At 37.9% G+C, this 18,393-nt stretch overlaps 1 protein-coding gene across 1 annotated transcript; it reads right to left on the bottom strand.

The window, feature by feature from the left end:
• Positions 1 to 7: 7 nt before the first annotated feature.
• LOC116481504 (fibrous sheath-interacting protein 1-like) lies at positions 8 to 17,883 on the bottom strand. Its single transcript, XM_032174222.2, has 3 exons — positions 17,794 to 17,883; positions 16,995 to 17,505; positions 8 to 173 (listed from the first exon to the last, which is right to left on the bottom strand). Exons 1-3 carry the CDS (start codon positions 17,881 to 17,883, stop codon positions 127 to 129), a joined length of 648 nt encoding a protein of 215 aa, XP_032030113.2. The 3' UTR covers positions 8 to 126.
• Positions 17,884 to 18,393: the final 510 nt, after the last annotated feature.

The raw sequence follows: 18,393 nt of genomic DNA, 5'->3' as shown, positions 1-18,393 counted from the left end.
CTCCAAATGTCAAAATCAATAAAGAATAGTCTCTACAGTGCATTCATTGAATTCAAATAATTCAATGAAAAATTTACTTTAACTTCATTACCAACTTTCTTAAAAGCACACCCAGCAAGTCCTTGATTAGGATTCTTTACATTCTTCTGCTGCATCTTTAGTCTCCTGCTCATCTGCACATAAAAACAATAACCACAGTTATTAGAGATTCAGAAATGTATGCAATAATTAAGAAAAATAACTCAGCCTATAAAATATTAAATCCTTTTACACATGAGGCAATAATCACACTCTCATTTAATACTTATTGAACAGCCACCATGAGCTGCAGACAAAGTTTACAAGAAAAATAGAAAGATCAGGGCACCTACTCTCACTGAGCTTACAGCTCAGGGAGGACACTACAGGTTTTGGAGCTAAAATGATTATGGATGTGGAGACACACACCGAAGTTAATATTTTGCTTTATACTAAGTTTCTGGGAAGTAGAGTGAGACCAAAAGTAGATGTTATATGTAGAATAGATAAGAGCTGATCGCCTTTCATTTCTTGAAGTGAGAAAAAAAAATTGTGACATTAACATAAATGGAATGGAAATATTTTTCTACCCTTGGTGAGAAGGTATCAGAAAATGCAGAATTGACAATAGAACTAAATTTTAAAAAGACAAAGAGAAACAGGAGAAACTGGAACCTTCACGCACGACTGGCAGGAATGGAAAATGGTGCAGTAGCTTTAGAAACAGTCTGGCAGTTCCTGAGAAGGTTACCATAGACCTGGCAATTCCACTTCTAGGTATATGCCCAAGAGAAATGAAAGCATACATCCATACAAAAACTTGTACACAAGGGTTTATGTCAACATTATATGTAATAGCCAAAAAGTGGAAACAATCCAAATGTCCATCAAATGATGAATGGATAAGCAAAATGTGATATAGCCATATAATTGAGACTTATTCAACAACAGAAAAGAGTGGAGTACGGATACATGCTACAACATGGATGAATCTTGAAGACATAATGTAAGAAGCCAGTCACAAAAGGCCATATGCCATATGATTCCATTTATATGAAATGTTCAGACTAGGCAAATTCACAGAGACAGAAAGACTGGTGATTGCCTAGGGCTGGGGTTGGGGAGAAATGGGAAGTGATTACTAATACCTACAATGTTGCGTTGTGGGGGGTGGAAAAAATAAAAAATTGATAGTGGTGATGGAGGTACAACTCTGTAAATATACTACAAACCATTGAATTGCACATTTAATGGGATAAATTGTAGGAAGCTGGTGAACAGTGGCTCCCCAAAACTCACATCCTCATCCCTGCAACCTGTGAAAAGGGTCTTTCTAGATGCAATTAAATTAAGCATCTTGAGATAAGAAGATCATCCTGGATTCTCTGGGTGGGCCCTATATTCAATAAGAAGTGTTGTTATACAAAAAAGACAGAGGGAGATTAACACACACACAGATGGAGGGAGGCAATGTGAAGACAGAGGCAGAGACTGGAGTGACGTGGCCACAAAGCCAGGAATGCCCATACCCAGGGGAAGCTGGAAGAAGCATGGAAGTGTTCTAGCATTCTCTCCTAGGGCCTCCAGGTGGCATGTGGCCTTGGTGACATCTTGATTTCAAACTTCTGGCCTCCAAAACTGCGAGAGAATAAATTTCTGTCATGGTAATTTGTTGTGACAACCATAGGAAACTAATACAAATATATAAATTATATCTCAATAAAGCTCTTATTTAAAAAAGACTCAACCTTGTAATGAAGGGCAGATGACTTGCAGTTTCAGAGCAAAGTGATAAATGTAGTGGTACTGTCAACACATAGAGAAGAAATATTAAACAGGATGTAGAGGGAGGTGGGATGAATGAAAAGTGGATCACAATACCCCATGCATGAGGTGGGAGATGATGGGACATAATTCCATGCCTTCGTAAGTGCTATTCTCTCACTATGGAGTGTTCTTTTTGCCCACCCAGCAAATAACCATTCATCCTTGGAGGTGCAACTTAAATGCCACCTCCCATCCCTCTGTAGTGTTGCCTATGTACTTTGTCCTGAAGCTCTTACTATGTTTGTCCTACCCTACTGTAATTATCTGTTTTAAGTGTCTGTCTTTAAACTCACTTAAAAATCATCATCAATAGACCTACATTGAGTAATAAAATTTTTCATCAATAGACCTAGAACAACGGTCCTCAACTGGGGGAAATTTTGCCCCCAAAGAACATGTTTTGCAATGTCTGGAGACGTGTTTGCCTGTCGTAACTGCAGAGGACACTACCGACATCAAGTGAGTAAAAGCCAGGGATTCCATTAAACACCCTACGACGCACAAGACAGCCCTTCGGATGTCCAGCTCAAAACGCTAACAGTGCTGAGGCTGAAAAACTCTTAGAACTTAGAAAAGCATCTATTACACAGTAGAATCTCATGAAACGTTTGTGGGGTAAATCGACGAATGAATGGATGGCAGATGGATGATGAATGACTAGCATGGAGCCCTGGGGTTTTAAAGCATGGCTGCGCAGCAGAATCACCCAGACCCTGTTCTCAGAAACTGACTTAAATGACTGCTGCCAGAACCCACCCCTAGAAATTGATTTAATTCATCTGGGATGGAACCAAGCTGCTAATCTGTTTTAAATCTCACCAGGTGATTCTAACATGCAGACAGAGGTAAGAGGCAGCACCGGCTAAGGAACAGACTCAGTATAGCTTAAATGCCAGGCCGGCTCAAGGCAGATGGAAGTAGAGAGACTGGGCAATCAAAAGTATGCAAAGCATAGATAGTTCCATACTGGTTATATGTGTCTCAAAAATAAAATATTAACGAGGAAAGAGTAGAGAACTCAAGGGAGGGTCCCGGGGCATGCTTGCTCTGACTAAGAGGTTGCCCAAAAGAATGACAAGATGGATGGCTGGAGAGATCACAAGACAATGTGGATGCAGCAGTATCTTCATTAAAAAGAAATTTAAGAAGAAAAAAGCAGAGATTCAGCAGATGGGGAAAAAGATACTTTCTGTACATTATTTTCACTACCACCATCTGTTTTTGATAATCCTAAAGTAGAAGTAAGTAGTAAACCATTTAGTCCGGAGCTTCTCACTCTTTAACATGCACACAAATCACTGGGGGTATCTTAAAATTCAGGCTCTGATTCAGTAGGTCTGCAGTGGGCCTGGGACTCTACATTTCTTTTTGTTGTTGTTATTGCCCAGGCTGGCGTGCCATATCATGATCTCAGTTCACCGCAACCTTCACCTCCCGAGTTCAAGCAATTCTCCTGCCTCAGCCTCCCGAGTAGCTGGGATTACAGGCATGCACCACCATACCCGGCTAATTTTGTATTTTTAGTGCAGACGGGGTTTCTCCATGTTGGTCAGGCTGGTCTCAAACTCCCAACCTCTGGTGATCTGCCCGCCTGGGCCTCCCAAAGTGCTGGGATTACAGGCGTGAGCCACAGTGCCCAGCTGAGACTCTACATTTCTAACAAGCTTCCAGCTGATGCTGACACCACTAGTCCATAGACCTAGTTTACAGTCACAATAGCGGATCTTCAGTAACTTTTTACTTTACCCAATTTGAATGAAGCAACAGAATCAGAAGTTTCCAATAATTGATAAAGTGATAAGGACATTACAGTTAAATATCAAAACTCTCAAGCATGCCTTTGTTCATTTTATATTGCTAAACAAAAAGATAGAGAAAATGATCAATAGCAAATATTTATATGAAAAGTCTACCTCAAGAAGAATTAAAGAAAATTAGTTGAAAGTAAATTGAAGATGTAAATTAATCAAATATAAACTTACTATACACTAAGGTTTTATATTAAAAAATGAATTAACATTAGACATTTCTAATATGGCATCTCTGATATTTTGGCCAAATAAACTCTGGAAGAGGGTTGGTTTGACTAGACAAAGGGAGGTTAAGTCACTAAGGGCATTGAAGAAGCAATGTGTAGCCTTGGAAAAGTAATTTAACAAATAGTAACTATGAGGTCTGAAGGCACACACTGTTTGAGACAAACAGAAAACTATTAAGGCAATGATGAGTTAAGGACTTCCCTAAGAGCAATCCAAAATATTTTTAATGGAAAAGATCAGCTAATAGGGTCACTGTTTCTAGAATCTCACCACTCTCCTGCAAACCAGTAAGACTATACTATAACAAAGAAAGTTTTCTGAAACAATCTAGTTGCCTTGAAACTGTTCAGGTGGTATGACGAAGGACATATACCAACACAGACCCCCTTCAAACCACTGCAACACCCTTACCAAAAGTCAATCTGCCGGCAACCAGGCCTCATCCAGCAAGTTACAATCAATGGGCAAAATTTCAACCTCAAGTATATTCAGATTATATAGTCATCATTATTAGTAGAACTTTTTTTTTATCTGAGGATCCCAATAAGATAACATAATTAGCTTTCTTTCATCTAAACTGAAATCTATAGTTCTCAAGTGTTCACAGTGAAATCCTGTCCCTAGCATTAATTTAGCAGCCTGGACATTCCATCCCGGGAACTCTGATTTCAGCAAGTCTGGATAGGTCCTTGGACACAGCTAGAAAACAAATAAGCAAAAAACTCCCCAGATGATCTTGATACTTACTGTGGATAGGAATAATGCTCTGTGGTTTGTAACAGTGCTTCTCAAACTTTATTGCCGGGAAGTTATCACCAGGGATCTTATTAAAATGAAAATTCTCATGCCCTAGGTTGTGGGTGGGCCCTTAGGGGCCCTGCATTTCTAACAAGCTCCCAGTGGTAGGACTGCACTACAAGCAGAGGAGACTTACAACATGGAATGGAAATTCAGTGTCTCCAAAGGACCAAGCCCATGAAGTAGAGAGCGCTAGGTGGGGGCTGTGTCCCCTTGGAGAATACACACGCCTTCTAAGGGGAGCATCTGCTACTCAGCTCCCGTAGGTGGTGGTAGAACTTGCTGATTTGTCAGAAATGTCAGAAATCTAGCCTTTTATGGAAAAATCTCCTGACAACGTTCAATGTTAAATGCCATGTAAGCCAACCAAGTCCAGTCACAGAGCTAATCATTTTATGTGAATGTTCTCATTTGATCCTCATTACAACCCTACAGGGTATTAAGCCATCTTATATGATAGATAAGGAAACCAAGGTGTAGAGGAGAGAGAAAGAAATTAACTAACTTACCTAAGATCTCCATCTAGCAGCAGAACAAGGATTCAAACCCAGGTCTTCCCTACCCAGAACCCACGTTCCTAACCACTAGGCCACTTCCCACTGGTGCGTGGTAGGCCACCCTCCCTCTGCTAATCTACGTTCTAGCCTGGGATTCTGCTACTTACTTGGACTCCCTTAGTTTGGTCCTTTGAGTAACTAATCTGCTCTTTGGTTTTATGTTCACAGTTTCAATTCAGAGTGACCAACCGTTCCAGTTTGCTAGAGGCTGAGGATTTCCTGGGACATGGGACATTCAATGGTAAAACCAGGACACTTCTGAGCAATCCAAGACAGTTGGCCACTATAGTTTTCATTTAGAGGTATTATTTTAAAAAGAAAACAAAACTTACATGACTCTTACTGCATTTACTATAGGCTTTTAAACTGACACATAATTGTACATATCTATGGGATACACAATGATATTTTAATACATACAATGTCTAGTGGTCAAATCAGGTAAATTGCATACCCGTCACCTCATTTATCAATTCTCTGTGTTAAGAACATTCAAAATCCTCTCTTCTAGCTATCTGAAAATATATATTATTGTTGACTATAGTCACCCTACAGTGCTATAGAATATTAGAACTTATTCCTCCTATATAGCTATAATTTTGTATCCTTTAACCAATAACTCCCTATCCCTTCCTCCCTGCTAACTTATACAACTTTTCAAGAATACTGTTCACTCAATAGGTCCAATGAGAAATTCCACTTTGTTTTTCTTAAAGAATTAGTGCAGTTCTGTCCCCGTTTTTTACTGCACAACTGATTTTGTGTCCGGTTTTGCCCTATTTTACTACGTTTGTTATTTGCTAATACCATGTTCATCTTTATTTTATGAATTTCTGTTAATAATTAGCTCAAATGCTTAGTAGGAAGGGAGAATACTATACAAGCATAGATGGCTTTTGCTTTGATTACCTAGAAAGCAACTCAGTATTAGATAATTTGATTAAATACTAGACTAACTCACAGACCTGATGCTTTTTGCTTCGGAAGTGCCAATACATTCAGGATTGTCTCTGAGGTTAAGTGTGACCTGACAACACTTAATCCCCACTCTCCTCATGCTTCCACAAGGAGGAACTTGCAGTGGAAGCATGCTGGCCTCACTTCACAGGCTCCACACTGTCCGCGGGAAGCTAAGTTTGGGGGATGAAATGGCATGCTCAGCTCAGCCCCTGCCTCCTCAGGAGTCGGCACCCAGCTCCCACCTGACGCTGCTCCCCAAGGCTCCACGCTTTGCTCCTCCACCCTATTGGTTTTACATGGACAGGTCTCCACAGATGATGCCTGAGGTTTTCCATCTCTGCCAGTGACTGGGTGGGTATGTTTATTTTAAAGGCATAGCATTAGAAGCCTGCCTGGCTGCCCACCGGATCATGACAATCCTCTACATTTCATTAGCAATAAAGCGAACCTCCTTGATCTCCATTTGTCAGAATCTACCTCTCTCTCAATTGGTTCTGACCTGGGTGGGGAAGAGAAGAGTACTATTTATTTGTCCCGTAAAACCCCAGTAACTAGTGAGTACAATGCTGAATTTACTGAACCTTGTATTCAAAAATTCAAATAATAATGGTTACCATGAAGCTTAAAGCACAAACATTGATAACGTGTTTCACATTGAAAATTTTTAATACAACTGATAGGCAAATCCTTATTTTTCAATACCACCATTTAAATTGGTCTTCAAGGTCACTGAGTTTGGTTCTTGTTTTGAAGCCTTATCTGACTCTGCCTTTTAGAAGCAGAATTGAAATAGATGGAACAGACCTCAGCACATCAAGGAAAAGACAACTACGTATCAGTAACACTTGCTACTGAAAGAGAAAACAATAAATGGCTTTTCTTATTTTCTTCCTGTCTGCTTCCAGAAATCTAATCGGAATCACACTCTTGTGTATCTATTTCCTGAGAAGGAGGTAGAACAGAAATGTAACAGCCGAACACACAGTGACTCCTCATTAGTTATGTCTCCAAAGGGCTTTTTGTCAAGAAAACTGACACAGCATTCAGTTTTGATGCACACTTTTATAGAAAGCACATAATGTACAATTTAGTATTTTAGAATAAAATTGATCAGCAAGTTATTTTAATAATTGTAAATAATGAGGTTAGTAAAACTCCAACTTCAGATATTCTAACATGCTCAAAGTAATAATGTAGGACCTATTCCTTCGAGCTTATTATGTAATAAACAGAAAGTAAAATATGGTTCACATATTCACACCTACGACATCTTAATCATACTCACAGAGTTAATTGTTATAATTGCATATTAAGATTATCTGGTATAATCAGAGCCATGTTCTATGTCTCCATAGCTTCTTTCCATTAAGTCACATTAAGTTCCAATTCATTCCATCTTGTCATGCTCTACCCAGTGACAGATATGCATCAGTGTGACTCATGTTCACATAAAAATAAAGTCATATCTTAGCAAATTACTTTTCTAAACCCCCCTACATTATGGACTCCATGGGAATGAGATCCCATACACAAGAAATCATTGCATCCAATTTCGTAAGTTTGATTTCAGAAGTCAGAGGAGATTCAGATACTTTCTCTCTAATAAAAACCCTTTATCCAAAAAGAAGGACAATATACTGCAATTTTAGAGTAGAACAAAGTTTTCACAGTTCATTTATTAAATGAAGATCTTTGGTGTGGAGAAAGCAAACCACACCCATCTAACTGAATTGCATTTGTAAGTGAACTCTGCTGCTAAATAAAAACATTATAGCTGGAAGTTCTAGTCAGCAAGACGGCAGAATGGGAGTTGCTCAGCTCCCATACCCCCAACAAAAATCCAACCAACAACTATTTACAAGCAAGAATATCTTCATTAATACTCCTGAACTCCTTGAACGTGAAAGGCTGAGACACCCCCTTGGACCACATAACTGAAAAAAGCCTCATTCAAGGGGTAAGTGGAATAGAGGAATGGTTTCACTTTGACCACATCACCACTCCCCAAACCCTGCCACACCTCAAGCCAGCACAGCACCACACACAGAAGATTCCCTGGGCCCACAGTTTCTACAGTGGGAAAAGAGAGTCAGAGGCAAACATTCAGCTTCCCCAACATTCTGGGACCCTGAGCAGGAAACTCACTCATTATTATCGCCCGGGAAACACTGGGAGTTCAGGCAGGGCTAGACCACCTAGGATCAGCCAGAAACACAGAACAAAAGTGAGACTCACAGAAACGAGCACATGGATCTTGCAGTGGCTCTGCATTCTAGCCAATGGAGGCACTCCACCAGAGAAACTGGCCAACAGCATTAGCATTGTCCTGCAGGAAGTACAGTCAACTGATCTGTCAGGCTTCACTCCCTAGCCAGCTTCCCCACCTAGCTCTGGTGCTCTCCTTAAGCCTTCCCCAGGCCAGGCAGCAAGGGCAGGTCACTGATTACCTAAGGAGGGTAGCAACGGGCCCCACCCAACCCCAGCAGCCAACTAGCCTAACCCTACCAAGTCTTCATGTTCTGCTTAAGGCTTCCCAGGCTGGGAGGCAAGTGCAGGTCAATGAATGAATATCTATGGACAAAAGTACCTGGCCCCACTCAACCCCAGCAGCTGCATGGTGACCCCACAAAGCCTCAGTGCTTTGCTTAAGGCTTCCCTGAGGGAAGCCTGCATCCACGCATTTCTCTAGATGATAGCCTGGTCCATCCTGAATGGCTGAGCACAACAGCAGAAACCTTGCCCAGTCTCTGAGCCCAGCACACAGCCCTGCCCAGCTACAGATTAAAAACAGCAGTACTTCCCAGTCAGAGAAAATAACATGCAACCCTGTGCAATCAGAGGCTATTACAGAGACCAGCCAGTAGCTCCACCTTAACTGTGGAGTCCAGCTAGTGATCTGTCTCATCAGACCACAGAGCACAGCCAGAAGTTCCACTTGACCTCAAAGCACAGGCAGCAGGCTGGCCCAACAGCAACCCAACAGCAAGGTCTACCTGTCTGGGGTTGTTACCAGCTGGCCCATCCATAATCAAATGCTAAACTAACTAGTGAAGGTCTACCAATGTGAAAGAAAACCTTCACGGCCAAAAGTGGTGGCCATTTCCTCAAATGTGTAGACAACAAGGTTTAGAAAGAATCAGGGAAATGTGACACAACAAAAAGAAACTAATAAAGCCCCAATAATGGACCCTGAAAAAAATGGAGAGCTATGAAAAAAGAATGAAGAAAGCCTACATAAATTATGGGACACCATCAAGAAAACTAACTTTCTTACAATAAAAATCTAAGAAAGATATGATAAAGAAAAAGGCCCAGAAAATATATTTAAGAAAATATGGCTGAAAGTTTCCAAAATTTGTGGAAATACAACAACATCCAGGTATAGAAAGCTCAGAGATCTCCAATTAAATTCAAGCCAAAGATGAGTGCACCAAGACAAATCATAATCAAACTATTAAAAAACAAAGACGGCCGGGCACGGTGGCTCATGCCTGTAATCCTAGCACTTTGGGAGGTTGAGGTGGGCGGATCACAAAGTCAGGAGTTTGAGACCAGCCTGGCCAATATGGTGAAACCCCGTCTCTACTAAAAATACAAAAATTTGCTGGGCATGGTGGTGCGTGCCTGTAGTCTCAGCTACTCAGGAGGCTGAGGCAGGAGAATCGCTTAAACCCAGGAGGCAGAGGCTGCAGTAAGCCAAGATCATGCCACTGCACTCTAGCCTGGGTGACAGAGCAAGACTCTGCCTTAAAATAAAATAAGATAAAAATAAAAATAAAACAAAGACAAAGAATCCTGAAAGCAGTAAGAGATCAGGAATGTATCACATTCAAGGGAGTCCCAAAACAGCAATCAGCAGATTTCTCAGCAGAATCCCTGCAAGCCATAAAAGGGTGGGATAATATAATCAAAGTGCAGAAGAAAAACAAAACTGGCAACCAAGAATACTTAACTCAGCAAAGCTATTCCTCAGAAATAAGGGATAAATAAAAACTTTCCCAAACAAACAAAAACTAAGTAAGTTTATCATCATTAGGGCTGCCTTACAGGAAATGCTAAAGGGAGCTAGGCTGAAATAAAAGGCTCCTAATTGATACATAAAACGTATAAAAGCAAAAAGCACTAAATGGTGTAAGTAAGACATAGTCATATTCAGAATAATACTGTAAGGATGATGTGTAAAGGAATTTTCTCTGTATTATGAGAGTTAAAAAACAAAACTATTAAAAACAAATGCAGCTATAATGAATTGTTAAACGAATCCAAATTACAAAAAGATGTAAAATTTACATCTAAATCATAAAAGATGTCGGGGGAGGGAGTTAAAGTATTGAGATTTTATATGCGATAAAAGTTATCAGCTTAAAATAGCCTGTTATAAGAAGATTTTTTGTTTTTGTTTTTTTTTATTTTTTAAAGATATGGAGTCTTGCTATATTGCCCAGGCAGGGCTCAAACTCCTTGGCTGAAGTGATCCTCCTACTTCATCCTTCCAAGTAGATGGGACTACAGGTATGCACAACCATGCCCAGCCTGTACAAGATGTTTTATATAAACCTGATGGTAAACACAAACAAAAACCTGTAATAGTTGCACAAAATATAAAAGGAAAAGATTCAAAGCATACCATCACAGAAAATTAGCAAACCACAAAGGAAAAGTAGCAAGAGAGGAAGAAAGAAACAACGGATCTACAAAACAACCAGAAGCAAATTACAAAATGGCAGTAGCAAGTCCTTACCTATCAGCAATTACCTTGAATGTAAATGGATTAAAGTCGCTAGTCAAAATACATAGAGTGGCTGAATGGGTTTTAAACATAGTAATAAAAGGCCAACTATATGCTACCTATGAGAGACTCACTTTACTAGTAAGAAAATACATAGACAAAGTGAAGGGATGGAAAAATTACTCCACGCAAACGAAAACCAAAAGAGAGCAGGGATTAGCTATACTTATATCAGACAAAATAGACTTTAAGTCAAAAGCTACACAAAGAGACAAAGAAGGTCATTATATAATGATAAAGGGATCATTTCATTAAGAGGACATAATTGTAAACATATACACACCCAACACTGGAACACCTAAATACATAAAGCAATTATTACATGATCTGAGAGATAGACTGCAATAGTATAAGAGTAGGGGACCTCAATACCCCACTTTCAATGATGAAGAGACCATCTAGACAGAAAATCAATAAGAAAACATTGGACTTGAATTACACTTTAAATCAAATGGACCTCACATTCATATACAAAACATCACATCCTACAGCAAGAAAATACACATTCTTAAGCACACATGGCACATTCTCCAGGATAGGCCACAAAACAAGTCTTAATGAACTTAAGAGGATTTTAATCATATCAAGTATCTTTTCTGATTACAGTGGCATGAAACTACAAATCTATAACAAGAAATCTTGGAAAATTCACAAATATGTGGAAATTAAACAACATGCTCCTAAACAAACAATAGGTCAGAGGGGGAAAAAAGGAAATCAAACTATATTTTGAGATAAAAATGGAAACACAACATAACAAAACTAATGGGATGCTGACAAAAGCAGTTCTAAGTGGGAAATATATAACAATAAATGCATATTATCAAAGAAAAAATCTCAAGTAAACAATCTAACGTTAAACCTCAAAAAACTAGAAAAAGAACCAACTAAGTCCAAAGTTGGCAGAAGAAAGAAAATAACAAATATTAGAGCCAAAATAAACGAAATAGAGACTAGAAACAATAGAAAAAATCAACAAAACTAAGAGTTGACTTTTTGAAAAGATAAACAAAATTGACAAACCCTTAGCTAGAATAACTAGGAAAAGAAAGAAAGAAAACTCAAATGAATAAAATCCTCTGAACTTATTACATCATCATGTAATGGGAAGATAATGATTATGACCATATTTTTGTCTCATGATAGTTTTAGCTTATACAAAAAGTCTTAATATAAATGACCAAAAATAAAGAAATGCTTAAATTATGATATATCAATAGAATATATTGCAGCCATTATAATGAATGATTTAGAAGAATATTTAATTTAACAGAGAATGCTCAAAATATAAAAGAAAAAATAGCAGAATATATTATAAGAAGAATATGAAGACAATTTAAAATATACAACTAGAAAAAAGATGAATGTTAATATTAACAATGAATAGGTCTGGACAATGATTTTATCTTCTACACTTTTCTGTATGTTTCAAATATCCTTCAACAAATTTACATTTGTTGTGCTATTAGAAAGCAATAACAAATACTTTTTTAAGTCTTAAAGCTAAAAACTTCTGCTTATTTAAAACAAAACAAAAATGAAATGAAAGAGGAAACATTATAACTGATACCAAAGAAATACAAAGGGTAATTATGTAAAATTATATGCCAACATATAATAACCTAGATATTTTATTGGATAACCTAGACGTGAACAGATTCCTAGACACATACATCCTACCAAGACTGAATCATAAAGAAATAGAAAATCTGAACAGACCACTAATGAGCAAGGAGGTTGACTCAGTAATAAAAAGCCTCCTATCAAAAAAAGGCCCAGGGCCAGATGGCTTCACTACTGAATTCTACCAAACATTTAAAGAAGAACTAATACCAGTGCTTCTCAAACTCTTCCAAAAAATTGAAGTGGAAGAAAGGCTTCCAAACTCATTTTACAAGGCCAGCATTACCCAGATACCAAAGCCAGACAAGAATACTACAAGAAAAAAAAATTACAGGTCAATATCCCTATTAAACACAGATGTGAAAATCCTCAACAAAGTACTAGCAAACCGAATTCAAAAACAATTAAAAGAATCATTCACATGATCAAGTGGGCTTTATCCCGGTTCAACATATGCAAATTAATAAGTAGGATATACTACATTAATAAAATGGAGGACAAAAACCATATGATAATCTCAATAGATGCAGCAAAAGCATTTGACAAAATTCAACACTACTTCATGATAAAAATTCTCAACAGATTAGGTATAGAGGTAAAGTACATAATAAAGGCCATATAAGATAAATCTGTAACCAACATCATACTCAACGGTGAAAAGTGGAAAGCTTTTCCACAAGGATGCCCACTCTCACCACTTTTTTTCAACATAGTACTTAATGTCCTGGCCAGAGTTAGGCAAGAAAAACAAATAAAAGGCATCCTAATAGGAAATGAAGAAATGAAATTATCCCTCTTTGCTGATGACATGATCTTGTATATAGAAAACGCTAAAGACTCCACCAAAAAACTGTCAGAAGTGACAAAAAAAAATCAGTAAAGTTACAGGATATAAAATCAACATACAAAAATCAGGAGCATTTCTATACATTAAGAACAAACTATCTAAATAGGAAATTAAGAAAACAATCCCATTAACAATTGTCTCTAATAAAAAAAATTAACCAAGGAGGTGAAAGAACTATGTATTGACAACTATAGAACACTGATGAAAGAAAGTGAAGAAAAAGCAAATCAATTAAAAGATGTCCCATGTTCCCAGCCTGGCCCACATGGTGAAATCTCGTCTCTACTAAAGATAGAAAAAATTAGCTGGGCGAGGTGGCACGCACCTGTAATTTTGGCTACTCGGGAGGCTGAGGCAGGAGAATCACTTGAACCTAGGAGGCAGAGGTTGCAGTGAACCAAGATCATGCCATTGCACTCCAGCCTGGGTGACAGGGCAAGAGTCCATCTCAAAAAAAAAAAAAAAAAAGATGTACCATATGCATGGATTGAAAGAATTAATGGTTAAAATGTTCACACTATCCAAAGTCATCTATAGATTTAATGCAATTCCTATCAAAAATCCAATGTCATTTTCATAGAAATATAAAAGACACAATCCTTAAATCTGTATGGAACCACAATAGACCCTGAATAGCCAAAGAAATCTTGAGCAAAAAGAACGAAGCTGGAGGTCACACTCCCTGATTTCAAAGTATAACACAATCATAATTGCAACAACATGCTACCGGCATAAAAACAGATAACATCAATCAACAGAACAGGACAGAAAGCCCAGAAATAAACTCATGCATTTACGGTCAATTGATTTTTGACAAAGATGTCAAGAATGCACAATGGGGAAAGGTGTTGGGACAACTGAATATCCATATGCAGAATAATAAAATTTAATCCTTATCTCACTCCATATATAAAAATCAACTCAAAATGGATTAAAGACACAAATATAAGACCCAAAACTGTAAAACTACTAGAATAAAACAGGGGAAATGCTCCATGACATTGGTCTGAGCAGTGACTTTTTTTTTAATATGACCTTGAAGGCACAGGCAAAAATAGACAAATGGGATTATATCAAACCAAAAAGTGTCTGCACAGCAAAGAAAACAATGAACAAAGTAAAGAGACAATCTGTGAAGTAGGAGAAAATATTTTCAAACTACACATCTGATAAGGGGTTAATATCCGAAATATATAAGGAACTCAAACAATTCAATAGCAAAAAAAAAAAAAAATTAAAAAATAGGCAAAAGACCTGAACAGACATTTCCCAAAAGAAGACATAAAAATGGCCAACAGGTTCATGAAAAAATACTTAGCATCATTAATCATTAAGAACATGTACATTAAAATCAAAATGAGATGCTACGTCACACCTGTTATAACAACTATTATCAAAAGATGAAAGAGAGCGGGTGTGGTGGCTCACGCCTGTAATCCCAGTACTTTGGGAGGCCGAGGTGGGTGGATCATGAGGTGAGGAGATCAAGACCATCCTGGCTAACACAGTGAAACTCCATCTCTACTAAAAATACAAAAAAAAAAAAGTCAAACTCATGGAAGTGGAGAGTAGAATGGAAGTTACCAGTGGCTGGGAGATGAAGAGGGGGAAAAAGGGAATGGAGAGTTGTTGGCTAACAGGTACCAATTTTCACTTAAGGAAGAATAAATTTTGAGATGAATTGCACAGCAGGGTAACTACAGTCATTAATCACATATCGTATGTTTCAAAATAACTAAGAGTAAATCTCAAGTGTCTTACCACAAAAAAAGGTAAGTGAGGTGATAGATATGTAAATGAGCTTGATTTACTCATCTCACATTGTATACATACATCAAATCATCATACTTTACCCCACAAATGTATATAATTATGATGCCAATTTAAAAAATATTAATTTAAAAATTACAGCTTGCGAAATTTCATGTAAGAAACAAAAAATCCAAATCTTTATATAGAATGTGTGACTTACATAACTCTTAAGCAACATTACCTACTTTCATTGGTAATGTAAGGAATAAATGTGAACCATATTTTCAGTGTTTTATTCTAAAACTGGTTATACATTTAAATTCTTTTATTTATTAAACAGGCACTTGGCTTAAGGCAGCACTTTGGACACGATGGAAAATGTAACAATGAATTGCAAGATAGAATCTCTGTTTTTAAAAATGTTATGCAGTTTTAAGGAAGAGAAGGTGAGTGTGTATGTGATCCTATAGGAAACCAAAGTGCTTGGACATTCACAGAAGACAGAAAACTTAACAGAGGGGACCGGGGAAGGCTACAATCAGAGAGGATAAGGTTGGAATTCAAACACCACTGAAGGGGTACCTGAACATTTCTGGGAAGAAGAGGGCCTGAACAACAGCAGAGGCTAGGAAAGCACCGGAAATCATTAGATCAGATTAGCTATACACTGAATAACATTTAGGTGACTACTTAGAGATTGATTAGGAAAAGAACTTCAGGTCAGACCATGGAGACACTGAACAGCAAGTTAAGGAATTCTGATTTTGATCAACAGGCATTCGTGAGCCATAGAAGGAAGTGTGGTTATCAAAGCTGTGCTTTAAGGAAATTCGTTTAGTGGTTGTCAACAATGGTAGGAGGAGAAGAGAGACTTGAGGCAGGGAGGTCTGGGAGAAGGGTTACGGGATTGGTCCAGTTGAAGTTGTAGGAAGAGAAAGGAAGGGATGGGCATGAGAGACACTGCAGGAATATAACAAACAACACCTGAACACTGGAAGTGGGAAGCGAGAAAGAGAAGTAATTCAGTGATGACTCCGATTTTGCACCTGGGTGACTAAGGAAATGGAAGTCAAAACTGAAATCTGACTCAGTTCAGAGTTAATGGATTATAGATTTAATAAGGAATAGATTAATAGAAATGTAATAGCCAATATATTTTAGAGTAATCTACAATAGAGGTAAAAGTTGAATCTATTTAAATAGATTCACCAATTGTTACACAGATTTCTAACATAAATAATTGAATATTTGTTTGTGTCAAAAACTAGTTATAGCTGTATCCTGTACCATGGTACCATTGCAAGACGAAACACTAGATCGTGACGAAACACCTATGAACATAGGAGTGGCTCAGGAGAGGAGGTTTGCATATAGAAACTAATATAACCACAATGAGTTATGGCGTTTTACATTTTAAATTCATTCGTTAGAACAAATTTTCATCACTAAAGTTTGAAAATACTAAAGTTTGAAGTTGAAATACTAAGCAAATCTATTCAAAGTATTTCTCTCCATTCAAACTAATTTCTCTTTTCCTGTGAAACCAACATTTTCTGGATGACACAATTAATTACCATCAAGAATAACGTATTTCATAGAGTACTAACCTCAACTTTGATTTCATAAGAGCATTGGGAAATAGGTTTTATGTTTGCATGCTCTTATTGACGGTACCTGTGACTTACAAACATACCTTCTATCCGACTCTAATTTAAACCATAATACCTTTATATTGAGGTGCTTTTAAGAATTATTTACCAAAACACATGTTCGCCAAGCCTCACCTGCTATTGTATTCTCTGGAGAACTGAGTTTCAGATGTTGGTCTTCTGATGAAAGGCTCACACTGATACCATACAGTGGATCATCTAAGAAGGAGGGCCTTTTCAGTCTCCCAATGCCAAGAGTCTTCGACATAAAATAGTCTTTTCTGTCACTAATAATATCATCCTTGGAGAACTGAAGGCATTTCATATTCTCTGCTTCAGTGACAAGAGCTTCTGACATGTTATGTCCAGTCAAGGCTTTAGTGAGATAGTAGCCTTTAGAAGCTTCACATTCTGCACTCTCAAGCATATCTGCATCTTCTACCTCAGTTTTCTGGACCTTTGTTTCTGATTCATTTAGCAATTTAGAGATGATGGACCTGGAAAGCTGGGGGAACACAGGTGTTACGTCCTCAATGTCTTCATTTTTTCTTTCTGAAGAAAGTTTAATGATGGATTTTTGTTTAAGTATGCATTCATCCAGAAGACACTTTAACTGTTCTTCAGAGAGACGTGATGTGGACTCTAACTGATGAAACAAACCAAAAGTTTACATAGTCAGTTGACTGAGTAAACACATTTGTTTTTGGTAGGCATCCAGTAATACAATATAAATGCAAGTAACCCCTTACGCAACACATAAAAATAGAAAAATAATTCATTGTAAAGTATCCAAAACTGTAGGGGAAATGTCATAATCCTGGCAAAATCTTTGGTTGGTGTTTCTCTGACCCCACCCATCCCTCAGCATGAACCCCACCACCATCCAATTCCTTAACTGGGAAAAAAATTGGCATACAAGGCAGACTACCCCTACCCCTGGGGGTTCAGCACTCCCATGTCTGTCCACAACTGTCAGTGGACAATACTGCTGAAGACAGAAAAGGAAGGGTGAAGAGTGGTGCATCCTGCGATGTGTCGTTGCTGCAAAGCTGCAGGTCTAGGCAGAGGCCAGGGGCATTCCAGAGGCGGTGCATTTGGGAAGAATGATTTGATCATGCCTATTTAATCTCTGCTTGTAAAGGTTACCAGGGCTAAGTGTTTCAACCAAGACCTTAAATATCTAAAAACATTTTTTTTCTTCCAGCATAATTCTCAGGAAATAAATTTTTAAAAATCAAATGAAAGTAGAGAGCCATGTTCTACAAGACTTCAGCTGAATAGCATGAATTTGAGTTGCAACAATCTCAAAAAGTAATTAGATTAAAATATAGTGAAACACACTGAAAAAAAATGTCTACTTCCCCAAAAAATCAGTGTCTTCCATGGTTTAAATGTGGATTATCTAGGAAAAGACTAATCCTCCTTTACAGGGGGATGAATTATCTGAGAACAAGAAGTCCCCATAAGAAAACTTAATCATGAATTTCAATGACTTTAACTTCTACTTCAGCAAAGTAAAATAATGTTATTGGCC

Source organism: Hylobates moloch, unplaced genomic scaffold (assembly GCF_009828535.3).
Source record: "Hylobates moloch isolate HMO894 unplaced genomic scaffold, HMol_V3 SCAFFOLD_14, whole genome shotgun sequence".
NCBI classification, from domain to species: domain Eukaryota; kingdom Metazoa; phylum Chordata; class Mammalia; order Primates; family Hylobatidae; genus Hylobates; species Hylobates moloch.
Note: the sequence above shows the minus strand (reverse complement) of the source record. Positions and strands in the feature narration are given on the sequence as shown.

Coding starts and splice junctions, on each gene's coding strand:
- LOC116481504 (XM_032174222.2), bottom strand. CDS start 17,883: ATGCACCACTCTTCACCCTTCCTTTTCTGTCTTCAGCAGTATTGTCCA. Junction 17,506..17,793: donor GGAGTGCTGAACCCCCAGGG/GTAGGGGTAGTC, acceptor TTGTTTCATCAG/TTAGAGTCCACATCACGTCT. Junction 174..16,994: donor TCCAGAGAATACAATAGCAG/GTGAGGCTTGGC, acceptor TTTTATGTGCAG/ATGAGCAGGAGACTAAAGAT.